Below are 23,165 nucleotides of genomic sequence, written 5' to 3'. Positions count from 1 at the left end.
CATCATTTGTCTCTTTGCTGCTAGATGAAGGTTGATGACGGCTACTACCCTCACCTCCAAGAAAGTTTCTAATCCTCTTTAAGCCTCTTTCGTCCGTGATCAACCCCTCATACATTTCTGCCATGTTTGGATTATGCATGTTCCTTATTTGGTCTTGCAAGATCTTTTGTTCACGAGCTTTAAGCACACCATTACGACGGATGCATGAAGTCATGCTATTTTCCAAAGCTTGTTCTCGCTCTTTCTATTCACATATCAAAAAGAGTGTTAAGAGATTATTTCATAATAATCATTAATCTTAAAATCCAAAGTCACGAGGATAACAAAATTACGTACCGACATGAAATATAACTTCTTCCAAGTCAAACCAAATAGACCTTTTTTCTCTTTAGTCTCGTCGACCGCCTTCCTTTGAGCCATAGCCTCTTGAATATATGGTTGGGCCTCCGGATCATTATTGATCACATATGGATGACCAAAATGATAATACCAACCCATGTAATCAGCAGTGGCTTCTTTCGTGTTGTTACAAGGAATTTCCTCTCCCGCTGCGAGTTGGTATCTTTCTTCATGGCGGTTGTTCCAAGCATCAACCGTTGGAGTTGGCCTGTAGTTGAGCACAATGGTGGGGCCTTTTGTCTCGGATCCTTGCTTGGATAATTTGAAGTTTTCCTCTACAACCCTTTGTTGAATATGAGCAATTTGGCGTAGAGTTCGACGAGGATTGGTCATAACGTAACCTGTGGGATGATACAATGGTCCATTGTAACCTGCGGTCTCTGTGAACATACGAACATCAACTCCATTTTTAATCCTCAAATAAGGGTCAAAGATAACATCTTCAACAGTGAAAACATCTATTTTCTCCCTCATTTTAATGAGCTTCTCATCTTTGTTCCTTAGTTGTCTGCCAGTGAACTTGAACTTCTTTCCCGTAGGGCCATAATCATGTTCTTCCCACTCAGTAGGAGGTCTCAGGCTCGGAAAGTGGTCATAAACCCATGCCTAAAAAATAAATTAAGTATAAACAATTGACACATGACTAAAAATATAACAAACAAAGAAAAATGTAACCAAACTTACCATTAGAAGCGCAACATTCCCGGCAATTTCAGTAGCTCCAACCCTAGAGGCCTTTCTTAGGCTGTCAAGTAAATATGTAAGGGTTGCAGTGGCCCATAAATAATTTTTGATGTTGTCCAAATTCTTCAACAGTTGTAGGTAATGAACATTGACCCTATTTCCCGAGTTATCGGGAAAGAATACGGTCCCAAGAGAATACAACAAATACGCTGTGGCTGTACGCCTAACTGTTGTTTCATCCATCACCTAACCTTCCCTTTCCTTTGCTGCTGTTCCTTCAAACTTGGTCCTCAGATTCTTCAACAATAGCTTTTTGATGATTTTTGGTTTATGTGGTTCAGCAGGGTCATAACCACCAGCCAACTGAAACTCCATCTCAGTTTCATCTTTCTCCCACCCAAGTGTTTCTTGAACAAGGATATAAAGGTCAGTCCAATACATGTTGTTGTCGAAACCTTCAAACACAGATTGTCCTTCAACTTCAAGATCAGTAATTTGCTTCACATCGTCCGGTGTTATTCTCATCTCTCCAAATGGAAGATGAAACGTATCGATTTCAAGCCAATATCTTTCCATGAAGGCAGAGACCACAACACTATCATACTCCGATTGAAGGTGAAGAATTTCAGGCCCTAGTCATGTACTAGCCACTAGATTGCGAACCAAAGCACATTCTTGACTTAATGGCCAATGTTTACCCCTTTGACGGTTGAGCAATTTAATGCATCTTGCGTGGTCCTAAGAAAACAAATATACAAAAATATAAGCATATTATGGTGAACTGAAATAAACAAACAAAATGTATCAAAATAATGAATGTTTTAAGAAAAGTAACAAAATACATATCCTTGTCTGACAGACTTTTGCGGACCAGGAACCGGTATAACCAAATAAGATTGAAGACTTATCTGGGGCCTCGCCCCAAGGTCTTTTATTCTTCTTCGGTGGCAACAACAAATCTTTTCCTTTAGGAATATGCATCCCTTTCGGTGCGGGCTCCTTTCTCGGCTTCTTTTCTTTCTTTTTCCTTGGAGGTGCAGCTACAACTACCTCTTTTCCCTTGGTATTTTCTACCTATTCATCATTTTCTACCTCTTCATCATTTTCTTCCTCTTCCTTTTCTTCATCATTTTCTTCATCTTCCTTTTCTTCATCATTTTCTTCATCGGCCTCCTCTTCATCATTTTCTCCATATTCCTCCTCTTCATCATTTGCTTCCTCTTCCTCCCCTCCATCATCATCGGTTCCTTTAAATTCTTCTTCATCTTCATCATTTTTAGTTTCTTCCTCCACAATTTCATTTTCGTTGCCTTCACGGTTAGTTTCGACTCCAACCTCTTCTTGATCATTATGTTCCACTCCTTCTAGCTCAACTCCAGATTCAACCACAGGTTGTTCCCTCAACTTAATTTCAAACCTATTCTTCTTCTTCTTCTCATTCTTGTGGATGCCTCTATTATCTACACCTAAATGCTTGTCACCGCGAGGGGTAGGCGTATGATCAATCGGGGTTAAGTCATTTCCTCTCTTTTTCTTCACCCTATCAGGATTCCTACACAAGCATTACAATTGATTGATTTACTAAGCGTAGAACAAATAATATAGAAAACAAAACACTCAAAAAAATGGTGATTAGGTTTAATTACGGTTCGTAATAAGACATAAATTATAAACCGTAAATACTTACGGTTCGTAAATAAGGAATCGAGATCAACCGTAACACAACCACGGTTGGTAATTCAGCTATAGTTACCAACCGTACTCACTACTTCAAAAAATCCTAACATACAGAAAGATGTACGGTTGGTAACTTTCATTAAGTTACAAACCGAAACTCAAGTACGGTTCGTAAGTGAGATGCAAATATGAACCGTACAAAGTATTTGAAACATACAGAAGAATGTACGGTTCGTAACTAATGTTTCGTTACCAACCGAACATTAACAAATTTCTCAAAAAAAATAAAGTACGGTTCGTATTTGGGTAGTTACCAACCGTAAGTTCTTCAAATTATGCAGGTACGGTTGGTATCTGGGTTATTTGGAACCGTAACTCACATGCAAAAATCATTTTCCAGTTTCAATTTCGATCCAAAACCCTAATTTTTCATACAAAACTAACTTAAATCAAGCAATAGACTATAAACCCTAACTGAGTTTTTCGAAACATACCTCAAATAAGTCATTGTGCTTGATTTTGACGGTTGAGGAGTTTTAAATTGATGTTCTTGACCTAATGGAGGATTTGGTTCATTAGAACGGCTACAATCTTCGTCAACCTTCTTCTTCGGCATCTCTAATATAGTTTCAAATCAACGATTATCAATTTTTCAACTCGCCGATTAATCGAAGAGGACGATGAAAAATCAGTTTTAATGGTGGTGGAGAGGAGGAGAAGAGAAGATGAAGGAAAGTTGAAAAAAAAAACTGTTTTGATTTTCAGTTTCAATTGGGTTAATAATGGGAAGGACAATTCAGTCTTTTCAACCACAAAAACAAGGGTAAATTAGTCCATTTGAGGTGAAAAGGGTAATCTAGTCAATTAAGAACCCCTATAGGACACCTCCTAACCAATAATAGGGATATTTCTATCACCCTTGCAGCCCCTCCAATGGAACCACCCGCCCCTTTAATAGGATTGTTGTGGAAAGAAATGAATTACATTTCTTTATGCCACCCAAGGTTTTTTTTGTTCAACAAATGGTACATATCAAAGAAGACCTCATGCACTTTTGAACTAGCTCTCAAAGAGTCGAAGCCTATTTGTGTATGTTTCTAGTACGTTTTCTTCTTTTGTTGCGATTTTTGGATTGAGGTAAAAAAAAATCCTATTATCGGGGCTGCAGGGGCTGAGTTTTTATGGGATTAAAATGATAATCAAAACCAAAACATGAATACGGGAATTTATGTAAAAGTCCAAAAATACCCTCAATCATTTTAAGTTATTACCCTTCTACCCTTCCATTAACTAATTAATCTAATAAAAAAAATGAAATCATTAACTAATTAAAAAAACTGAAATCATAAAAAAATACACGGAAACTCACTCATTCCCTTCTCTTTTTTCTTCTTCTTCTTCTCTTCTTCGTTTGAGACGATTAATCGTCGATTAAAAAAAAATCGTCGTCGATTAAATTCATTGTATAAAACCATGAAGACAAAGGAAAACCTAGGGAAATCGTCGTCGAATCCACCTCCTCCTGAAGCAGAAAAATCAACATCATCAACTGAAGATGAAACTGAAGATCAAGAAGAAGTGAATGACGGAGTTGAACCAGCTGCCGAGACTCTTGATATGACTGTAATAAGGTATGAATTGAAAAACCCACTCTTTATTGAGGCGTTTGAATGATTATTCAGTTGGTATCGAAAAATTTAGGTCTGAAAAACAGTTTCTGAAACTGCTTACGGCTGGGAGTTCTTGTTTTCCCAGCCGTAAATTGGTCTTACGATGTGGATCTCTAAGAACTCCAAGCCATAAATATGCCTTACAGTTGGGATCTCTAAGATTTCCCAGCCGTAAATAGGCGATGCGTACGAGAGTTCAGATCCTAGCCGCAACAAGTTTTTTGCGGCTAGGTTATTTCTAGTGGTAGGGTTTTCGTCTAGGTTTTTTCTATCCGTAATTTTCTTTCCTAACCGTAAGTTTTGTTTCCTAGCCGTTTTTTGTGTAACGGCTAGGTTTTTCCTAGTCGTATCTGTTACTGTGCTGAAAATTAAACCATCTGTATCTTTCACGTATAGGTTTTCCTATCCGTAATTTGAGTAACCAAGTCGCAAATTATGTTTCTTAGACATTATTTGTTTTACGTCTAGTTCGATTACTAAATACCCCTTCCGTAATTGTTTTTGCTCTGTAACTGTTAATTTTTCCTAGCTGTGTTGGTTATGTCTAGATTTCTCAATCGTTTTTCCTTGTTTGCTTTTGTTTTTTGGTCTTATTTTTCTTTGAACAGAGCAAATGAAAAGAGGAAGGAAAAGATCACAAGAAGTAACATCTTGTAATGACCCGACTCCGCAACCTCGTCATACAAAACCATTGGGTGCAAACGCAAGGAATGCATGTCGAGTTATTACTGGTGGAGGAATTGAAGGTGGAGGAAATAGAGTTAGAGATGGAACAGTTGTAGGAAGTGAAGGTGGAGTTTCCACATGTGGAGGAAGTGAAGGTGGAGTTGCTGTTACTGGAGGAACTGAATTTGTAGTTGCCACAAGTGGAGGAAGTGAAGGTGGACTTGCTGTTACTGGAGGAAGTGAAGTTGGAGTTGGTGGAGGAAGTGAAGGTGGAGTTGGTGTTACTGGAGGAACTGAAGTTGGAGTTGGCACTTCTAGAATAAATGAAGGAGACCCAAATGAAGAAGAAGAAGAAAACTTAGCCGAAACGAGTGATGCTGCTATTGATAAAGCTAAATATGTAATGAAGTAGGACAAGAAGGAAAATAAGAAGTATGCACCAAAAGAAACGACAAGAAAAATCATTGATGCTATGATGTTTTTACCTCCCAAGAAGAATGGGAGACCTTGGGCCAAAACATAGATTCGTCTTGCTTGGTTACCAGTCATCATGGGATGCTAGGGTCTGTGCCGCAAAGGTAATAAATCAAACTTAATATATGTTATTTTCATTTTATTATGGATATTTAATTGTAACAACCAAAATTTATATTCTTTAGTTTCCGGAAAAACGGTCCTTAAACTAAAGCACCAACAAGGAAAGTTTTGGCCATTGGATAGAGAGCATCAAGATGTGGTAGCTTTGGTAAAAGCTTCGGGGTTGTGGTATGAAATCTAGGCTTTCCATAATACCTATGATGTTGTGACAATTTGTGGTTTTAAAGAAAGATTCTGTCCCGAAACCATGACTTCTCTAATCCCGCTCGGCGAGAGGACTATGACTCCGGATGATGGAAATCAAATCATCGGTCTTGATTTGGAAGGAAAGCGCTACATTTGAGGGTTTCAACAATTCTATTCATTTTGATCGGCTTTGTGTCTTGGCGAAAGATTTCTTTGGGTGGGGCAAAGATGAAGCGGAAGAAGAGTTTGAGATACGTGGCGAAGCCGTGCCTAGAGCTACAAGGAAATTTAGTCTATGAAATAGTTAATATGCCAAGGAAGATTAACATGGTTCGTCTGAAGGAGAAGTTTGAGGATTCTAACCGCAAGACAGCTAGTGGAGAGGTAGTGATGGACGCATAAAAAGCTAGACATACAGCTATAGCTTACTTTTTGCACGCTCTTGGGACCGTATTTTTTCCCAATTTCTCAGGAAATAAGGTAAATGCTAGCTTGTTATTTGTAGTGGTTGAAGACTCTCAGTCTCGATCCGGAAAAAAACGAGGTACCTAGGTACTCGTGGGGCACCGTCCTCCTTTATAGTGTGATGGACAATCTTTGCAAAGCTTTTAGGTGGAACGAAACACAAATTATGGGATGTGTTGCTCTTATCCAGGTATCTTTTTGTTTTAATATAACAAATGTTTGTTTTTTTACTTTTATTTATAATGTTATTTATAATATAAAAATGTGTGTGTAATATCTTATTTATAATTCTTTTTATTTTCCGTAGTCATGGGCTTACGACCATTTTAAATGCTTGAGGCCTTCTCGGGATAAGAATTGGGCTCTAGAGAAACCTATAGGAGGAAGATACCCCTTTTGAGGGACCCAACACAAGGCTAAAGAGACGAAAATGGTTGAAATAAGGAAAAAGTTTGACGCTTTGACAACCGATGATGTGGTTTTTGATCCATATTTGAAACTTGATGACGATGGAGAAGATGAAGTTGATGATAGAGTATTTTCTGATATGTCGACCTATGTGGGACCTTTTTTTCATTCAACTGGGTTCGTCATTTCAGATCCTCGTAGAATGCTCCGCCAAATTGGTATTGTCCAGAAAATAGTACCTGAAGACTCTCGTTTTAAACTTAGCGTAACAAATCCCAATTTAAGGATCAGATTGACCAATGAACCAACACCGTCGATTGATCATTAGAATGATCGTTTCGAATAAGTAAACCAAATGAGTAGAAGAGCGCTTGAATCTTCTAATGGCACTTCCGATGCGGATGCGAATTACATGGAATGGTATCAAGAGCGGTCTCATCCTTATGTTGAATATTTGGATCCGGAAGCGAAGAGATACTGAAGAAGGAGGAGAGTTCAAAATCAAGGACATCAAGGAATAAAAAAAGTGATTGGGAGGAGATGGTGGTACGTATAGTTCTAATTATGTTTGTATATGTATATATTTTTTAATTGTCTATGAATAACTACAGTATGTGTATTATGAAAAAATAGGTTGAACGAGTCAATTGGGTGGTCAAGGACATGACCCATATGATTAATTCGGGTGAGAAGTTAATGGTCTCTGAACAAAGATTACTACGGAATCGAGTTAAAGGCATAATAATCCCTAAGAAAGAAGGTCTATATTCTTATGAAGAGGACAGACCCAGTAGAGGTAAGAGGGCTAGGTCTCCTACTTATAGCGACGACTCAGATACTTCCTCCTGTGAGCAAGTTCAATCAAATCAAGGAAAAGGTGGTCGAGGCGGTCGAGGTGGAGGTAAAAAAGGTAAAAAAGGTGGTCGTGGTCGAGGTCGAGGTGAAAAAGGTGGCCGTGCTGGAACAAGTGCTCGAGGTGGAAGTGGTGGAGGTAAAAAAAACTCCAATTCAAGGTAGTAGTGGAAGAGGTAAAAAAGCTAGAGTTGTAGAACAGGAGAAAGAGGATGACAATTTGGATGCGCTTTTGCGCTCAGATTCAGAGGAGGAATCAAGTGAATGACTATTTAGTGGCTTTTTAGTATTTTACTTCATGGATTTTTTTATTATCTGAGACTTTGTATATTTACTATTTTCATGTTTGGTTATGGATTTGGACTGATGAGTTTTTATAACTTTGCATGTATAAATGAATGTTAGACTTTCTATTTGTCTAATCTAAGAACAATGAGGAAAAAATTAATATTATTGAAATTTTTGGGCACTTTCGGCTAGGTCGATGCTTCACATAACCTAGACATAAATGCATATAAATGTTGTCAAATAAACTTGCACATGTTTTCGGTTAAAAACTTCCGACCGTTACCCAGAAAGCGGTTAGGAAAAGCATCCGTAATATGTTTACGGTTGGGAAATACCTAGATGTATATTACACTGGTCATCCCAAAAGAAAATGACTTCTGGTTACGGCTACATATCCAGGCCGTGTATCTTTGTTACGGTTAGGACTCCAAACCGTAATTCTGACATAGAATTACAACTCTGGTTTACGGCTTGGTCGATATTTCTAGTTCATGTCCATAAAATCAGAACAATTAGGAACAACATCCTTAATTTGTTTACGGTTGGGAAATACCTAGCCATATATTAATCTGATAACCCAAAAAGAATATGGCTCCTGGTTACGGCTATATATCCAGGCCGTAATTCTGACAGAAAGTAACAACTCTGATTTACGGCCGGAAATACTATCCATAAATCTGACATGCCACAAACCCTGCAGGTTTATACTTAACTACGACTTGGTCGACATATCGATTTCCTAACCCTAAACACCTATAATTTCCTTTTGTACTGCATCATATCGACTAGTTTTTTGAATTTTGAAAAATAGATCCGTTTGAAGAATGATCTATAGAAGGTTCTACTTGTTCAACCACTTATTTAAACTTGAAATAAGTTCATATCCATCTAACCACCCATTCCAAATTAAAATCACGCCTTCTACCTCAATAATCTCCACCAAACCCCCTATAAACTCAATGCAATGTACTCAAAAGATAAACCCAACTTTACTTTGGAAGAAGACTTATGTCTTTGCAAAAATTTTGTACTATGCTATTAAAAGAAGGGAGAAGAACGAAGGAAAAGTGGCTTAGCCAGTAAATCATATTAGAGTAAGATTTTTGAAATTTTTTGTAGTGAAACAAGTAACACTAACAATTGCGATGGGGTTGAATTGTATCTTCGATATTCAGACATACGCAAAGAAGTGGAACAATATATGGTTTTACTTCGTATGTGCAAGCAACTTCGACTTACAGGTGAGACTGATAAAGAAGTTGTAGCTCAAGCTAAGAAGGATTGGAGAAAATAGAAAGGTTATAATTTCAACTTCGAAGCTCAATTCGTCATCATCAAAGACTTCTTAATACATTGAAAGGGATGTTATTAAAACCAACTTTGTCATGGAGATCTATTAAGTATGTAATGCGTTTTATTATGGTCTAATTAATGAAAGTATTACTAAATTTCAATTGTAGTATGTATTCATGTTGAAACTCAAAATTTCTCAACTTACATATTTATTTACGGATGGGAAAATTGCCTTCTAAACATGTTAACCCAGCCGTAATACAGACTCAGGTGATTCTTGGAAAAATAACGGCCATAAGTTCTTCACTTCCCATTCGTTTTTTGTGTTCATGGCTGGGAGTTCCTCAGTTTCCAACCGTAGTTACGTATTTACGGCTGGTTCGACACATTTTCCCAACCGTAACAGGTAAAATTTTCAAATTTTGCTCTGATTTTTAACAGATTTGAATCGATAAAATTGTTGTTGGGAGTTGATTATAAGGTTATCCCGAGTTTTGTGATGAAGGGTTTCATCATTTTTCTTCAAATTTTTTCAAAAAAATTTCACCAAAATCACCATTTTCCCTTCTTCAAAATCAAAGTCAAGGAATATCAAGTTTTGATTTCCAAAAGATTAATCATTTAATTAGTCTGATCCATTCACTAATACTGATTAGTTAATTTAATCAATTTAATTAGCATTAATCAAATTGAGGGTAGATTAGGTATTACATAAAATATCAGGATAAGGGGTTCCATGAATTTTTATTTCATGACCCATACAGACCCAAAAAAACCCAACCGTTTAAACCCAATGATTATAGAGTTTAAAAAAAAAAGTTTGACCTAATTGGTGAGTCAACTGTAATTTTTGCTCTGTTCCAATCACACTGTCTGACTAAAGCAGATTTTTTTAGTTTTTTTGAAACGTCACCAAATAACACCCGGAAACATACATTTGCCAACTTGTAGTTGACGCAGGTAAAATTCTAATTTGGGTTTCAATTTCGGCTTATAACCTTTAGAACTACGTAATCTTACCGGGAGAAGAAGAATAAAACAAAAACAAGCTCAAATACTTATATATATATATTTTTTTTTTCTTGAAGCATTAAATACTTAAAAAGTTGTCTCTTAATTATCAGATTACATCGAGTCTCATCATTAGAGACCAACCTTATTACTTGATTCTGGAGTCTCATCATTTGAGACCAATCTTATTTCTCAGATTCTGTACGTACATTGATCAGAGGTTACATAGACGCCAAAGACGTTACATTTGAGCACAAATCCTTGGTAACAGTGAGTGTATTAGGATATTCATCAAGTGCAAGCCATCGTCCGATAGTAAATAATTTCTGAGCACAAGGAATATGGGGACCGGTAGCTGTAACTTGAACATAGTTAACATACCAATCACTGCCTGAACCGGTTCCATCTGAAGTAAGCTTCATTTTACAAACAGGCCCTTTCAAACATCCACCCAAATTATTAAATACATCAAGGTTACCCCTTTCGAAATAGTCATGTTTTGGTCCCATTATTCCGCCCCATTTCACCAGATTTGGGATTACAAAATTATCACCATGTGCATCGTAGAGTACCAGTGATATGTTTGAATCTGTTCCTCCACCAAACTTTATCCCAGTTTTTGTGTATACGGTATAAACACAATCATGCTGCAATAAAGTGAAGAAAAAAAAAACTCAGAATTTACCAAAACAATTAATCAACTAAGCTTTCGAAGAACACAAGATAATTCAGCAAAAAAAAAAAAAAGAAGAACACAAGATAAGAGACAGAACGTTGTTAAAGTTCGTTGGGTTCAAATATATATAACTTCAGCTTAAAACGAGGTTAACTAAAATAATAATAACATGGGCTTTGGTTAGGAATGGCCTTACAAAAGATTGTAGAGGGACATTCTGCCGAATGGAAGATTGTTCTGTGAGAACAACAAACGAGAATAGTAGAGATCCAAAGAAGACCAAAAAGAGACTACTGACTGCAGATGCCATTTTTCACAATCACAGTGGAAAATATGGAGTGTGTGATGTGATGATTCTTGAACTGAAATCTGGTTGCGCTATTTTATAGGGGAAATTAGGAGTGGAGATCTGATTGTTGAATGTTTGGTATGAATTATGTATTTTCTGTGCTTGTGGTTCAAACATTGTTGGGCCATGAGTATACCAGATAGCATGTAATAACAATTTCCTGCGCTTGTGGTTCAAACATTGTTAGGTGACAAAGAACCAAGGAATTCCTATTACACCAAATGAAACCTGTTTTGAGGCATACTGATTTTTTTGAGGCATACTAAATGATGATACCATCTAAGGTATGTTTATAAGGGGTGTCCTAGCCGTGATGAAATTACTAGGTTACCCTTCAACTAAATTAAAAACCTAAACTAAAACTAATCAAAATCAGTTCAATTTTTCTTCTTCTCATCTCCCGCAACCGAACTATTCCCTACATAAACGTTGAAATTTCTTTTCGTCGCCGATTAACCATACAAATCAAGCAAGTTCTCAACAAAAGTAAAGAGCTAATCCAATTGAGCGATGTTGGAAAGCGAAATCCAAATCTCGATTACTCTCCAATTATATTAGAAGATATTTCCTACAAACCCATCTTCTTTTACATTGTTTTTACATCGTTTGGTCGATAAAATAGGATTTCTTAGATGAAATTAATGTTTTCAGAAGGGGGTTCGGCTGAGAAATTAAAGCCGAACCTAGCTTTGTTCTTCGTTTTTTGTTTTTCAGAAGATCAGTTCGGCTGATCTGGGAATATCAATTTCAAGCCGAACATAAGCTATAGTTTCGGGAAACATTATGTTCGGCTAATTCGACTTTGATAGGTTTTCAGCGGAACCTTTGACTTGGCTAAGTTATTGAATTCATTGAAGCTCGGCTGATTCGACTTCACCTATGTGTTCAGCCGAACCTTCTGATAACTTAATTTTTTTAGAAGTCGCACTACAAGGTTCGGCTGAACATAAGTTAGCCGAACATTTCTATGAAACTCGTCATTTTCATTAATCCAGGAGGTTCGGCTGAAATCTATAGTAATACGAATCAGCCGAACCACACATATATTTACAAAACCCTAAGGTTCGGCTGTAGATTAGGAGCCGAACTGTTCTTCGCGCCAAGTTCTACTTCCAAAATAGCATTCGAACCTAATGTTGAATTCCGAAAATATTTGTAAACATTCAATTTTTTTGAAGAATAGAAGCAAAAGAAAAAAAAAAGATACTCCTTCGTCATTTGGAATCACCCATTTTGAATCACAATAATCTCAAAAACTTAGTTTTCCTTTTCTCTTCTTCCTCCTTTGATTTCTCTACTAATATAACATTAGCAACTTAACTTAATCAATGAATTAACATTACTAATAAATCATAGTCATTAACATTTAATTATTATTTTTAGAACTAATTAAATAAGGGTATACTTGCCATTATTAAAAATGGGTGGATAAGGGGTGATGGTCTTTTTTATCTAGTGACTCTATTTTGTCACCAGTTATTATGCCTAAAAAAAATCAGTATGCCTCAAAACAGGTTTCCATCAAATAGCAATAATAATTTCTTTTGAAAAATCAATAATAAATTCTTTGTTAGAATTCGAACGAAATTATCTTGATAAATTAAGTGTCATAGAGATTTTTTGTAGTTATTTCTTAGATCTTCAGTTCATACGAGTTTATTGACAGTCATTGACCACTTACATCCATGGACAAATTTTGAGCTTGCATGCTTATACTATGCATGGTAAATTAGAGGAGTCAAAAGAAAGATAACTGGTTAGCACTAGTTATTATGATAGAGGCACGGGTTATGACTTGTGAGACTGAAATATTATTGATCACCTTCTTACTACATTTCTAGCCTAAATGGTTTTAGGCAAGAAATGATTTTTTTTCAAACCTTAGTTTCAGTTAATTCTAGTATTTGTAGTGGAATCAATTAAATTGAAACAGAAAAGAAGCCTAGGAACAAAAAGAACATGAGAATGCCTCTGTAGTGGTTATTCCTTGTGGTGTAATTCACGCGCGCTTTACATGCATTTCCTGCGTTTTGTTCTAGTTCTAGAACCTATTGGCATTTGGTATATAGCATGTGATGGGCATGAAAATTGTGTGTTAGTTACGTCCTGTCTTAAGCAATTGGTATTCATATATAGCAATTCTGGTTAAACTATTTTGGCATTCATTATCTGTTATGTTTTTGTGAAGTTGTGAAATATCGTGACCAACATTGTAAATTTGATCTTCGACGAGCTGAATCAAACACCCAGCCAATAAGATGCACCATGATGGTTATCAAATTACCAATTACCATATACTCGGATGTTTTGGAAATGTAATGCCAAGTAAGACCTTGGTCAGATGCTTGGCCTAAAGTGGTGCGTTTTAATTATCTAAAGTAACTCTCTTTTTATGAAGTCTTCCAGAATTATCCTACAAATAAAATAATACACAAAGCTAGGATCCATGGATAAGAACAAAAAGAACAAAACAAGAAGAAACCCAAACACTTATTATATTGCTTGACTCATGAGTCTCATCATTTGAGACCATTCTTATTATTAGATTACATCACATTGATCAGAGAGATTACAAAGACACCGAAGACGTTTTATTGTTACACAAATTCTTGGTAACACTAAGTTTATAAGGCGATGTATCAAGTGCAAGCCATTGTTCAATAGTGAAAACCTTCTGAGCGCAAGGAATTTGGGGACCGGTGGTTGTAACTTGAAGGTCTTCAACATACCAATCACTGCCTGACCCTTTTCCATCTGAAGTAAGCGTCATTTTACAAACAGGTCCTTTCAAACATCCACCTAAATTACTAAATACATCAAGGTCACCATTTTCGAAGTAGTTGTGTTTTTGTCCCATTATCCCTCCCCATTTCTTCAGATTTTGGATTATAATATAATCACCATATGAATCGTAAAGTGCTAGTGATATGCCTGAATCTGTTCCTGCACCGAGTTTTGTCCCAGTTTTGGTGTATACTATATAAACACAATCATCCTGCATGAAAGAAAGAAAAAAAAATCAGAATCAGTCAAAACAAATAATCTAGGTAAAGTTTCGAAGAAAATGAGACAACGAATAAATTGGTAAAGTCGTTGGGTGTTAATATTAATTTATAATTTGAGTATAAAACTTGGTATCACCCTTACTCATATATTGTTTAAAACTAAGAATAATAATTAATAATAATATTGACTTCTGTTGGGAATGGCCTTACAGAAGATTGCAGTATCCTGACATTCTGCTGAATGGAAGATTGTTGTGTGAGAGCTGCAAACGAGAATAGTAGAGAGACAAAGAGGACCAAAGAGAGACTCTTAGCTACAAATGCCATTTCTTACGATGACAATGGAAATTAATGAGTACTCTGATGTGATGATTCTTGAAATGAAGTCTGGTTGGTTTATTTTATAGGGAAAATTAGGAGTAGGATCTGATTGTTGAATGTTTGGTAAGGAACTCAGGTTGTAATATTGCGCATGTTATTATGGGTTTGATTAAGTTAATCAAGAGTGGTGTAAAATTAGTAATGGACCACTAGGATTTATTAAGTTAATTGTCGCAAGAGACTACGTGTAGAATTTGCAACTTTAAAGAAATCCAAATCAAGGAAGTGATTAGATTTTAAGCTTGGGATCTTTTTTTTTTTCTTTTTTTTCAAGAAGATCAATGTGATTGGTTTAGTCCAGATATTGTTTTTATCTTTGGTCTGCTCTATTTTAGGGAGCTTGTTTGAACGTTGGTTCTTTGCTATTTTCGGATGTACTTACTTTTGCAAATATCAATTCTTCTTTATACGAAGGAGGATGTTTAGGCTGATGTGGCGGAACCACAGCATTTTCCCGCAAATAAGGAAGCCACGTCAGCATCAGTTTTTACCTAACAGATATCCAGAATAGAGGCGTCTTTTGGTCAATTGGCCAATAGTTGTTACACTAACTGAATACATATGAAAAGATTCAGGAAGATAGTTTCCCTACACGCCTTCTGGCTCTGTCGACATGACTGTTCAGTGGCATAACTTTATATATCCAACAAAGAGCATTCGAATCAAATTAATTCCATGCAGCAAGCCCTTTTTTTCTCCAGAAGGTACCGGTGTTTCTGGCTCTATCGACACGAAACGACTCATCATCTTCTTATTCCATTAACTGTGCAATTAAAATGGTAGAAATCTAACTGTATCTATTTTAGTTTGCCATCGTGGATCAACGTTATTATCCTTAACCTAATGTTATATTAGTTGTGGGAAATTTGTGGAGTGACAAGGTTTATGATCTTTTTTTCTTTTTTAACTGAAAGGAAAAGGATATGTGAAAGTGAAAACGTGGAAAAATGTTTACAAGGCTTGGTCATGAAACAGATTGACAAGGGTAAGAATAGATCGATCAAAAAAAAAAAAAAAGATTGACAAGGGTAAGAATAGATCTGATTATTTTTTTTTAATTGTCAATCTTTTTCTTGGATATTCTAAGGCTTTGGTTTCTTTAACACGGCAAAGATGAAAACATGCTCTATCACACCAACTGTATTAATACAAAATCGAATCATAAATGATAATTCATAGTTTCTTATGCATTTCACTTAGATAAATTTCCATGTTTACAGGCACTTCTTATGCATCATTTCGTATGATAATTCGTAAATGATAATCCGTGATGCATCACTTCTTATGCATCACTTATAAGTAAACAAACGAACTAATTGTATGTTCATCTTTACAGGCACTTTATTCGTTTCCATGTTAAAGGTGATGTATTTCTCGAATGCATCTATTTGGATGACGATATATTTGGTACGCGTCACATATGGAAATGCGGTTTAGGCTTATGTTTAACATGTCATTTGCTCGATCAAGTTTTGTACTGCCTAACCGGGAGAATTTGTGGGGGTGGAAAAAAATAATTCTTATAGACTTCAAAGTAGAGGTATGTACGGGTTTTCTTTCATCGGTTCTCACCTTATGGATTAATGGGAGTTGAAGACTGCCAATTAAATTTTTGGCTAGGTACTTTGTTTGGATCCTGATATTGTTGGCTTTACTACCCGTGCATAGAAGTGGCAAGTAGAGACTAGTATGAGATTTTGTTTGAGGTGCTGGAGATTTTGCAGCAATGCTGATGGGCATGACGGAAAAAGCGATTTGGCAGAAGGTACGCGGCGTACGCCTTAACAAATAAAAGATACACGGTATTTTTTGTTGCGCTAAAACCCTGCGGAAGCGATTTGCACAACTACACAATGGTACTCCAAATATTGCAAAGAACACAAACTAAAGAAGAATATTTTTGGTGTGTCTTTCTAGGTTCTCTACTAGGCTATTTATATACACATAGGTAGGGATTAGGGTTCCATAACTTAGCTAATAAGTTCCTAGTCTTTAGGATCAAGAAAGCTAATTAAGAGTTATCTTAACTCTTAATCCTAATCTAACTTGGTGACCGACTGAAATTCGGTTTATCCCAAATTAGTCTCACCGACTTGGAGAGTTTTAGTTTCTCCAAACTCTTATACACCGACCTATTCAACAATTCTCTACCTCGGATCATGCATTCATGCATGAGACGATCAATACATGAAATCTCCTTCGTCTTCCAACGTCGATTGCGCCATAAGCTGCCTACGTATCCTCTGCAAGAAATCAAACCGACCGTAGTTCACTCAATGGCCTTGCTAGAAGGCCTCCACCAGTTTTCTAAGAACCTCTACCCCCAAGGGTCTCACCAAACCGGAAGAATGTGGATCAATTTCGAGTAATGACGAAACTTGACCCAGATACTACTTCCGTTAACATATCAGCTGGATTGTCTTTGGTATCGATCTTCACAAGTAGAATGTCTTCTTCTTCTTCCAGAATTTCTCTAACAAAGTGAAATCGAACATCTATATGTTTGGTTCTGGCATGATGCACTTGATTCTTAGCCAAGTAAATTGCACTAAAACTATCACAATGCACATGTAGTTGTTCCTGCACAACACCCAAGTCATCTAGCAAACCCTGTAACCATATAGCCTCCTTAAATGCTTCAGTTGCCATATACTCCGCTTCAGTAGTTGAGAGAGCCACAGTAGACTGCAAAATCGATCTCCAACTAACCGGTGCTCCAGCCAAGGTAAATACATACCCTGTAGTTGAACGCCTCTTGTCCAAATCACCAGCATAGTCAGAATCCACATAACCAACACACAACTGATTGTTCCCATCTTCCTTCACAAACTCCAAGCCAACATCAACAGTACCATAAAGATACCTCATAATCCATTTCACAGCTTTCCAATGTCCTTTACCAGGATTATGCATATAACGGCTGATCATACTTACTCCATGTGAAATATCCGTCCTTGTACATACCATCGCATACATCAAGCTACCAACAACACTAGCATATGGGACTTGGGCCATATACTCACGCTCTTCTTCAGTAGTGGGAGACATATCAGAACTCAACTTAAAATGAGGACCAAGGGGAGTACTTACAGATTTAGTTCCTTCGCAGATACCAAATTTCTGTAACACTTTCTTCAAGTATGCCTTTTGAGACAAACAAACTTTACCCTTCTCTCTGTCACGTTGAATCTCCATGCCAAGAATCTTCTTAGCTTCTCCCAGATCTTTCATCTCGAACTCAGTTGACAATTTTTGCTTCAAATTATCAATCTCTTTCTTGTTATTCGATGCTATCAGCATATCATCGACATACAAGAGCAAATATATGAAAGACCCATCACGTAGCTTCTTGAAGTATACACAATGGTCATAGTGACTTCTTGTGTATGTCTGGCCAATCATAAACTGATCAAATCGCTTATACCACTGTCTTGGAGACTGTTTCAGCCCATAAAACGATTTCTTCAGCTTGCATACACAATCTTCTCTTCCAGCAACTTCGAACCCACTCGGCTGAGTCATATAAATCTCCTCTTCTAGATCACCATGTAAGAACGCCGTCTTCACATCTAGCTGAACTAGGTCTAAATCATACTGTGCTACCAAGGCCAACAAAATTCGGATTGATGAGTGTTTCACAACTGGAGAGAACACCTCATTGTAGTCAATCCCTTCCTTTTGGGCATAACCTTTTGCAACTAACCTTGCCTTGTAGCGTACTTGATTCATCTGAGATCCTTCTTTCTTAGCATATACCCATTCACACCCAATGGCCTTCTTACCGTTCAAAAGCTTCGTAAGAATCCATGTGCCATTCTTGTAAAGAGACTCCATCTCATCCTGCATAGCAGCTTCCCATTCTTGATGCTCTACACTGTGTATAGCTTCAAAATAGGTATTAGGAATACCTTCTTCAACAACTGGTAATGCATAAGCTAAAAAATAATTCATCCAACCAGGTTTCCTGATTGATCTTCTCGGTTTGCTGGTTGCTATGGTCTCAGTGACCGTAGCTTCTGTATCTTCCACTGCTTCATGTTCCTCTTCATAAACATCGTCACTATCATTTGGAACTTCAGTAGTTACCTCCCTTGTAGACGTCACGCCTTCGGAAGTAGTCGTAACAGATACATACTTAGCTGGAATTAGTGGAGTTGCATCAATCTCCACCTGCTGCAAAGGCTCACTAGTATTGGTGCTTCTTTTCTCCACCTGCTGAGAACCCCAATACTTTACCATAAACGCTTCATCAAATGTAACATCTCTACTCATGACTATCTTCTTCTATACTGGATTCCAAATTTTGAACATTTTCACTCCTTTCTTCACACCCATAAAGATGCCTTTAACAGCACGGCTATCAAGCTTGTTTTCACTAACATGATACCAAGCAGGGCAACCAGAGATATGAATTGAGTCATAGTCATAAGCTGGTTTACCATACCACTTCTCCATCGGAGTTTTACCTTCTAATGCAGCTGATGGAAACCTATTAATGAGGAAGCACGCATATGTAACTTCCTCAGCCCAAAACGCTTTACCTAATCCAGCATTAGATAACATACATCGTACCTTCTCCACCAAAGTACGATTCATGCGTTCAGCTACCCCATTTTGTTGCGGTGTCTTCTTAACTGTGAAATGCCTCTGTATTCCCTCATCCTGACATACTTGCAATAATGGATCACTTTTGTACTCTCCACCATTGTACGAACGTAGTACCTTGATCTTTCTGCCAGTTTGAGTCTCAGTTGCCTTTTTCCACCTCACAAAGACTTCTAAGACTTCATCCTTATGCCTCATGGTGTACACCCATACTCGCATAGAATAGTCATCAATGAAAGACACGAACCAATGTTTCCCTCCCAATGATGCATTCTTGGAGGGACCCCAAACATCTGAGTGAACATAATCAAGAACTCCACTATTGTTGTGGATTGCTGTGCCAAAGCTTGTTCTTGTTTTCTTGCCTTTTACACAATGTTCACAAAACTCTAATTTGCAGGCAATAGCACCTTTCAATAAATCTTGAAGAATTAAAGAGTGTAACGACTTATCACCTGGATGTGCAAGTCGCATATGCCATAACTTCGTGGTCTCCATCAATGCAGTCTCGATGTGTTCAGAAATTGACACATCTCCTGTTACTGTACTCCCAGTTAAGTAGTACAAGTTATGATGCCTTGTGCCCTTCATGATTACCAACGATCCAGAAATTATCTTTAGAATGCCATTTTCAGCGACTAACTTGTAGCCCTCAGCTTCCAAAGTTCTGAGCGAAATCAGATTCTTCTTCACAGCAGGTACGAACCTTACTTCCTTCAGTTCCCGAACCATACCATCATGCATATTTATTCGAACACTACCAATCCCGATCACCCTGCAGATATGATTATTACCCATACATACTTCTCCATCAAACTTCTAGAAGCTTGAGAACCAGTCCCGATGAGGACATATGTGATAAGTAGCACCAGAATCTAGTACCCATGTACCTCCAGTTACGATACAAGCTGATGGTGTCACAGTCAGTGAGAAATCCGAAGCTACATCTGAATCATCACTTGCCTTAGCAATGTTCACCTCGGTCTTGTTGTTATCTCCTTCTCTATCTTTACGCTTGGTACAATCCTTAGCCCAATGGCCAAAGTCATGACACCATGAACATTCATCCTTCTGCAGACGCGCTCTTGACTTTGAACGCCCTTTCACTTTGCTACGATCACCATTCTTCTTTCTCCTGTCTGTTGAACGACCTCTTGCAAGAAGCAAGTCACTGTTAGTTTCACTTGACAGGTCTTCACGGTCCATCTTCCTGAACTCCTCACTACGCAATGCTGTAGTGACCTCAGCGTATGTCATCTTATCCTTGCCATGCATTAAAGCCTTAATCACGGGTTCATACCTTTCAGGAAGAGAGTTTATCATACACAAAGCTTGTTCCTCGTCTTTGATCTTCTCTTCATAGTTAACTAACTCAGCAAGAAGTTTATTATATTAATCCAGGTGCTCTGTTAGAGTTGCACCTTTCTTCATGTTATAGCGATACAAATTTCTCTTAAGATGTATCCTATTAGCCACGTTCTTCACAAGGTACTCCTTTTCTAGCTTTTCCCAGAGATCCTTAGCTGAAGTCTCGTGGTGATAATTAACTCTTACTGATGTTGCTAAACACCCACGAATCGAACCCAAACATAATTTATTCATCTTGTTCCACTGCTTGTCAGACATCTCCGCTGGCCGACCTTCTAGAGCTTCTTCTAGGTCAAGATGAACAAGAGCATCCATTACGTATGTTCTCCATAAACCAAAGTTATTGGTTCCAGTGAACTTTTTAACCTTCAGTTGTGATCTATGAGAATGCAGTATTTCTTCTTTTGTTTATTTATCTTTACTTGTGGACTCCGAATGTTCTCATAAAGGATCTTTCCCGTCAACCATTGTTCACAAGCAACCAAATATAGATAAAAAACTAAATTTTGAGATCATAACTACCTCAAACAACTTCAGAAAAAATACTCCCGCTGCAATATTATGAATACCGAAAATTCCAAGAACCTAACCCGAGCTTTTGATGCCAATTGTTGCGCTAAAACCCTGCGGAAGAGATTTGCACAGCTACACAATGGTACTCCAAATATTGTAAAGAACACAAACTAAAGAAGATAAAAGAGACAAGAATTTAACGAGGTTGAATCCTCGGGAAAAACAAGAGATTTATATATTATCGTTTGGGAGAAAACATATAAACCCTAAGAGAGAAAGAAGAATTTTTTTGGTGTGTCTTTCTAGGTTCTCTACTAGGCTATTTATATACACATAGGTAGGGATTAGGGTTCCATAACTTAGCTAATAAGTTCATAGTCTTTAGGAGATAACTCTTAATCCTAATCTAACTTGGTGACCGACTAAAATTCGGTTTATCCCAAATTAGTCTCACCGAATTGGAGAGTTTTAGTTTCTCCAAACTCTTATACACCGACCTATTCAACATTTTTTACTTAGTTAGTTTTAACAAAAGAAATATCTTCTTAGACAGTTGGTGAATATATATAGTATGTTAACATTTCACCCCCATTATGCTACGAAGAGTCTTAAAAAACTAAAAAAGTGTGAAACCTGTTCGAGGAAGGAAAATATGTCAAGAACATGAAGGGAAGAGATTGTTTTTTGTGTTCCAGAATCATTAAAAGAATACAAGCCAGTTGTTTGACTATTGCCAGATCGAAGCCCCAGTCCACGAAAGGAAATGATGTGCATTGCATTAAGGAATGCGAATTAACACTTCAAAACGTGTCCCCGATGAAGAAAGTATGATTAGTAAGACAGATGGATACTATAATAAGAAAGTGGGGAGACTCGCACTATCATTTGTGGAGTTCTGGTGATGGTTCTATTTGTGAAGTAGGAGTGAGACTGATTGAGGGAAGGAAAAGATTTGGTGAATCGATAAAGTGTTAGTTCCTCCAGTTTTAAGTCTGAAACAGAAGAAGCTTCGGTCATTTCTGGGCAGGGTTGGCCGTTTAACTCTCTTCTCTCTAGATCATCTGCAAAACTTTGGTATCTTCGAGCACCCTTCGACTTTAGGATGCATGAAAACCACAAAGTTCGTTGCTATCAAGGATTTAAAAGTCTCAGAAGTTCAGAATAGTGGTATGTGTCATGGAAATGTGCATTCGTTAAGGTGTTTCTATAATATAGTTTTATGTTGAATTGACTGATTATAAATTAAAATGTGCATTCGCTAAGTTTTCGCTGACATGGAAGCTTATGTTGATGGTCTGAAACTTTTATGTAAAAGATGCAGTTTTGTTGGTAATTTGTCAACTAATATGAATTTTATAAGCTATATGTTTTGGGTCCATTGATGAACTAGCCGGGCATTTTCACGGGCTTACAGAACTTGTATATATATAAAGGACATTCTCCAGAACTGAGTATTGAGAGTGATTGTATGTTGAACTTGTTTACTTTCTTGGGTTAGTTCTTCAAGAAACTCTCCATGCTCATAAAAATCATCATCTAAGGGTGTTGGTTCCACAAATAATTGCAATTCTGAATCATTATCATTTGCCTAAGATTCAAGATATATTCGTTGTTGTAGTTCAGCTAAAGATTCAGCAGCAATTCTCTCTTCACTATCATTCAACATTTTCACCCAAAAACTTTCTCTCAAGATTTTTCCTCCTTCTGATCCCACCTCACCTAAATTACCACATAATTCTTGAGAGAATGGCTTCCTCCGCCACCCCAAGGATTGGGTTTAACTCATCATTAGGAAAACACGCTCAAAATTAATTTTTTATTGCTCAAAGGTGGTGTACAAATGATGAAATGGGAGAAACAATGATAAAACCGGGTTTGTAATAGTTATATGTGTTACAAACTGAAAAGAACGATAGAACAGTACTGTCGCTGATTCTCGACCCACGCCTGTGTGTCGTTTCCACTGTTGAAAAAACTATTGTCTTGGATGGTCTGTTCTTCGTGTTCTTCAGATGAGCAGCAGCAGAAAAATACTTATGGAACTTGATTTCTCGACTCTGTGATGCTCTATA

At 37.2% G+C, this 23,165-nt stretch overlaps 4 protein-coding genes across 4 annotated transcripts; 2 read left to right on the top strand and 2 right to left on the bottom strand.

Moving 5' to 3' along the window:
• Nucleotides 1–5,043: 5,043 nt before the first annotated feature.
• Nucleotides 5,044–5,508, top strand: LOC113335879 (keratin-associated protein 5-4-like). The gene has a single exon (XM_026581901.1). It carries the CDS (start codon nt 5,044–5,046, stop codon nt 5,506–5,508), a length of 465 nt encoding a protein of 154 aa, XP_026437686.1.
• Nucleotides 5,509–5,593: 85 nt separating this feature from the next.
• On the top strand, nt 5,594–7,769 carry LOC113335877 (H/ACA ribonucleoprotein complex subunit GAR1-like). The gene is made up of 3 exons (XM_026581900.1): nt 5,594–5,674; nt 6,087–6,263; nt 7,386–7,769. Exons 1-3 carry the CDS (start codon nt 5,594–5,596, stop codon nt 7,767–7,769), a joined length of 642 nt encoding a protein of 213 aa, XP_026437685.1.
• Nucleotides 7,770–10,232: 2,463 nt separating this feature from the next.
• LOC113336127 (PLAT domain-containing protein 3-like) lies at nt 10,233–11,235 on the bottom strand. Its single transcript, XM_026582118.1, has 2 exons — nt 11,069–11,235; nt 10,233–10,843 (listed from the first exon to the last, which is right to left on the bottom strand). The coding sequence occupies exons 1-2, from the start codon at nt 11,180–11,182 to the stop codon at nt 10,418–10,420; spliced, it is 540 nt and encodes a 179-aa protein (XP_026437903.1). The 5' UTR covers nt 11,183–11,235; the 3' UTR covers nt 10,233–10,417.
• Nucleotides 11,236–13,694: 2,459 nt separating this feature from the next.
• Nucleotides 13,695–14,581, bottom strand: LOC113336209 (PLAT domain-containing protein 3-like). The gene is made up of 2 exons (XM_026582192.1): nt 14,437–14,581; nt 13,695–14,216 (listed from the first exon to the last, which is right to left on the bottom strand). The coding sequence occupies exons 1-2, from the start codon at nt 14,551–14,553 to the stop codon at nt 13,791–13,793; spliced, it is 543 nt and encodes a 180-aa protein (XP_026437977.1). The 5' UTR covers nt 14,554–14,581; the 3' UTR covers nt 13,695–13,790.
• Between the last annotated feature and the right edge of the window lie 8,584 nt (nt 14,582–23,165).

Source organism: Papaver somniferum, unplaced genomic scaffold, assembly GCF_003573695.1.
Source record: "Papaver somniferum cultivar HN1 unplaced genomic scaffold, ASM357369v1 unplaced-scaffold_150, whole genome shotgun sequence".
Lineage (NCBI taxonomy): Eukaryota > Viridiplantae > Streptophyta > Magnoliopsida > Ranunculales > Papaveraceae > Papaver > Papaver somniferum.
Note: the sequence above shows the minus strand (reverse complement) of the source record. Positions and strands in the feature narration are given on the sequence as shown.

What these genes read in the sequence shown, in the direction of transcription:
- LOC113335879 (XM_026581901.1), top strand. Translation starts at nt 5,044, where the DNA reads ATGAAAAGAGGAAGGAAAAGATCACAAGAAGTAACATCTTGTAATGAC.
- LOC113335877 (XM_026581900.1), top strand. Translation starts at nt 5,594, where the DNA reads ATGGGAGACCTTGGGCCAAAACATAGATTCGTCTTGCTTGGTTACCAG. An exon ending in CTAGGGTCTGTGCCGCAAAG is followed by an intron (nt 5,675 to 6,086) that starts GTAATAAATCAA and finishes TCTTGGCGAAAG; the next exon opens with ATTTCTTTGGGTGGGGCAAA. An exon ending in GCAAGACAGCTAGTGGAGAG is followed by an intron (nt 6,264 to 7,385) that starts GTAGTGATGGAC and finishes ATGAAAAAATAG; the next exon opens with GTTGAACGAGTCAATTGGGT.
- LOC113336127 (XM_026582118.1), bottom strand. Translation starts at nt 11,182, where the DNA reads ATGGCATCTGCAGTCAGTAGTCTCTTTTTGGTCTTCTTTGGATCTCTA. An exon ending in ATGTCCCTCTACAATCTTTT is followed by an intron (nt 10,844 to 11,068) that starts GTAAGGCCATTC and finishes ACTTTATTGCAG; the next exon opens with CATGATTGTGTTTATACCGT.
- LOC113336209 (XM_026582192.1), bottom strand. Translation starts at nt 14,553, where the DNA reads ATGGCATTTGTAGCTAAGAGTCTCTCTTTGGTCCTCTTTGTCTCTCTA. An exon ending in TCAGGATACTGCAATCTTCT is followed by an intron (nt 14,217 to 14,436) that starts GTAAGGCCATTC and finishes TCTTTCATGCAG; the next exon opens with GATGATTGTGTTTATATAGT.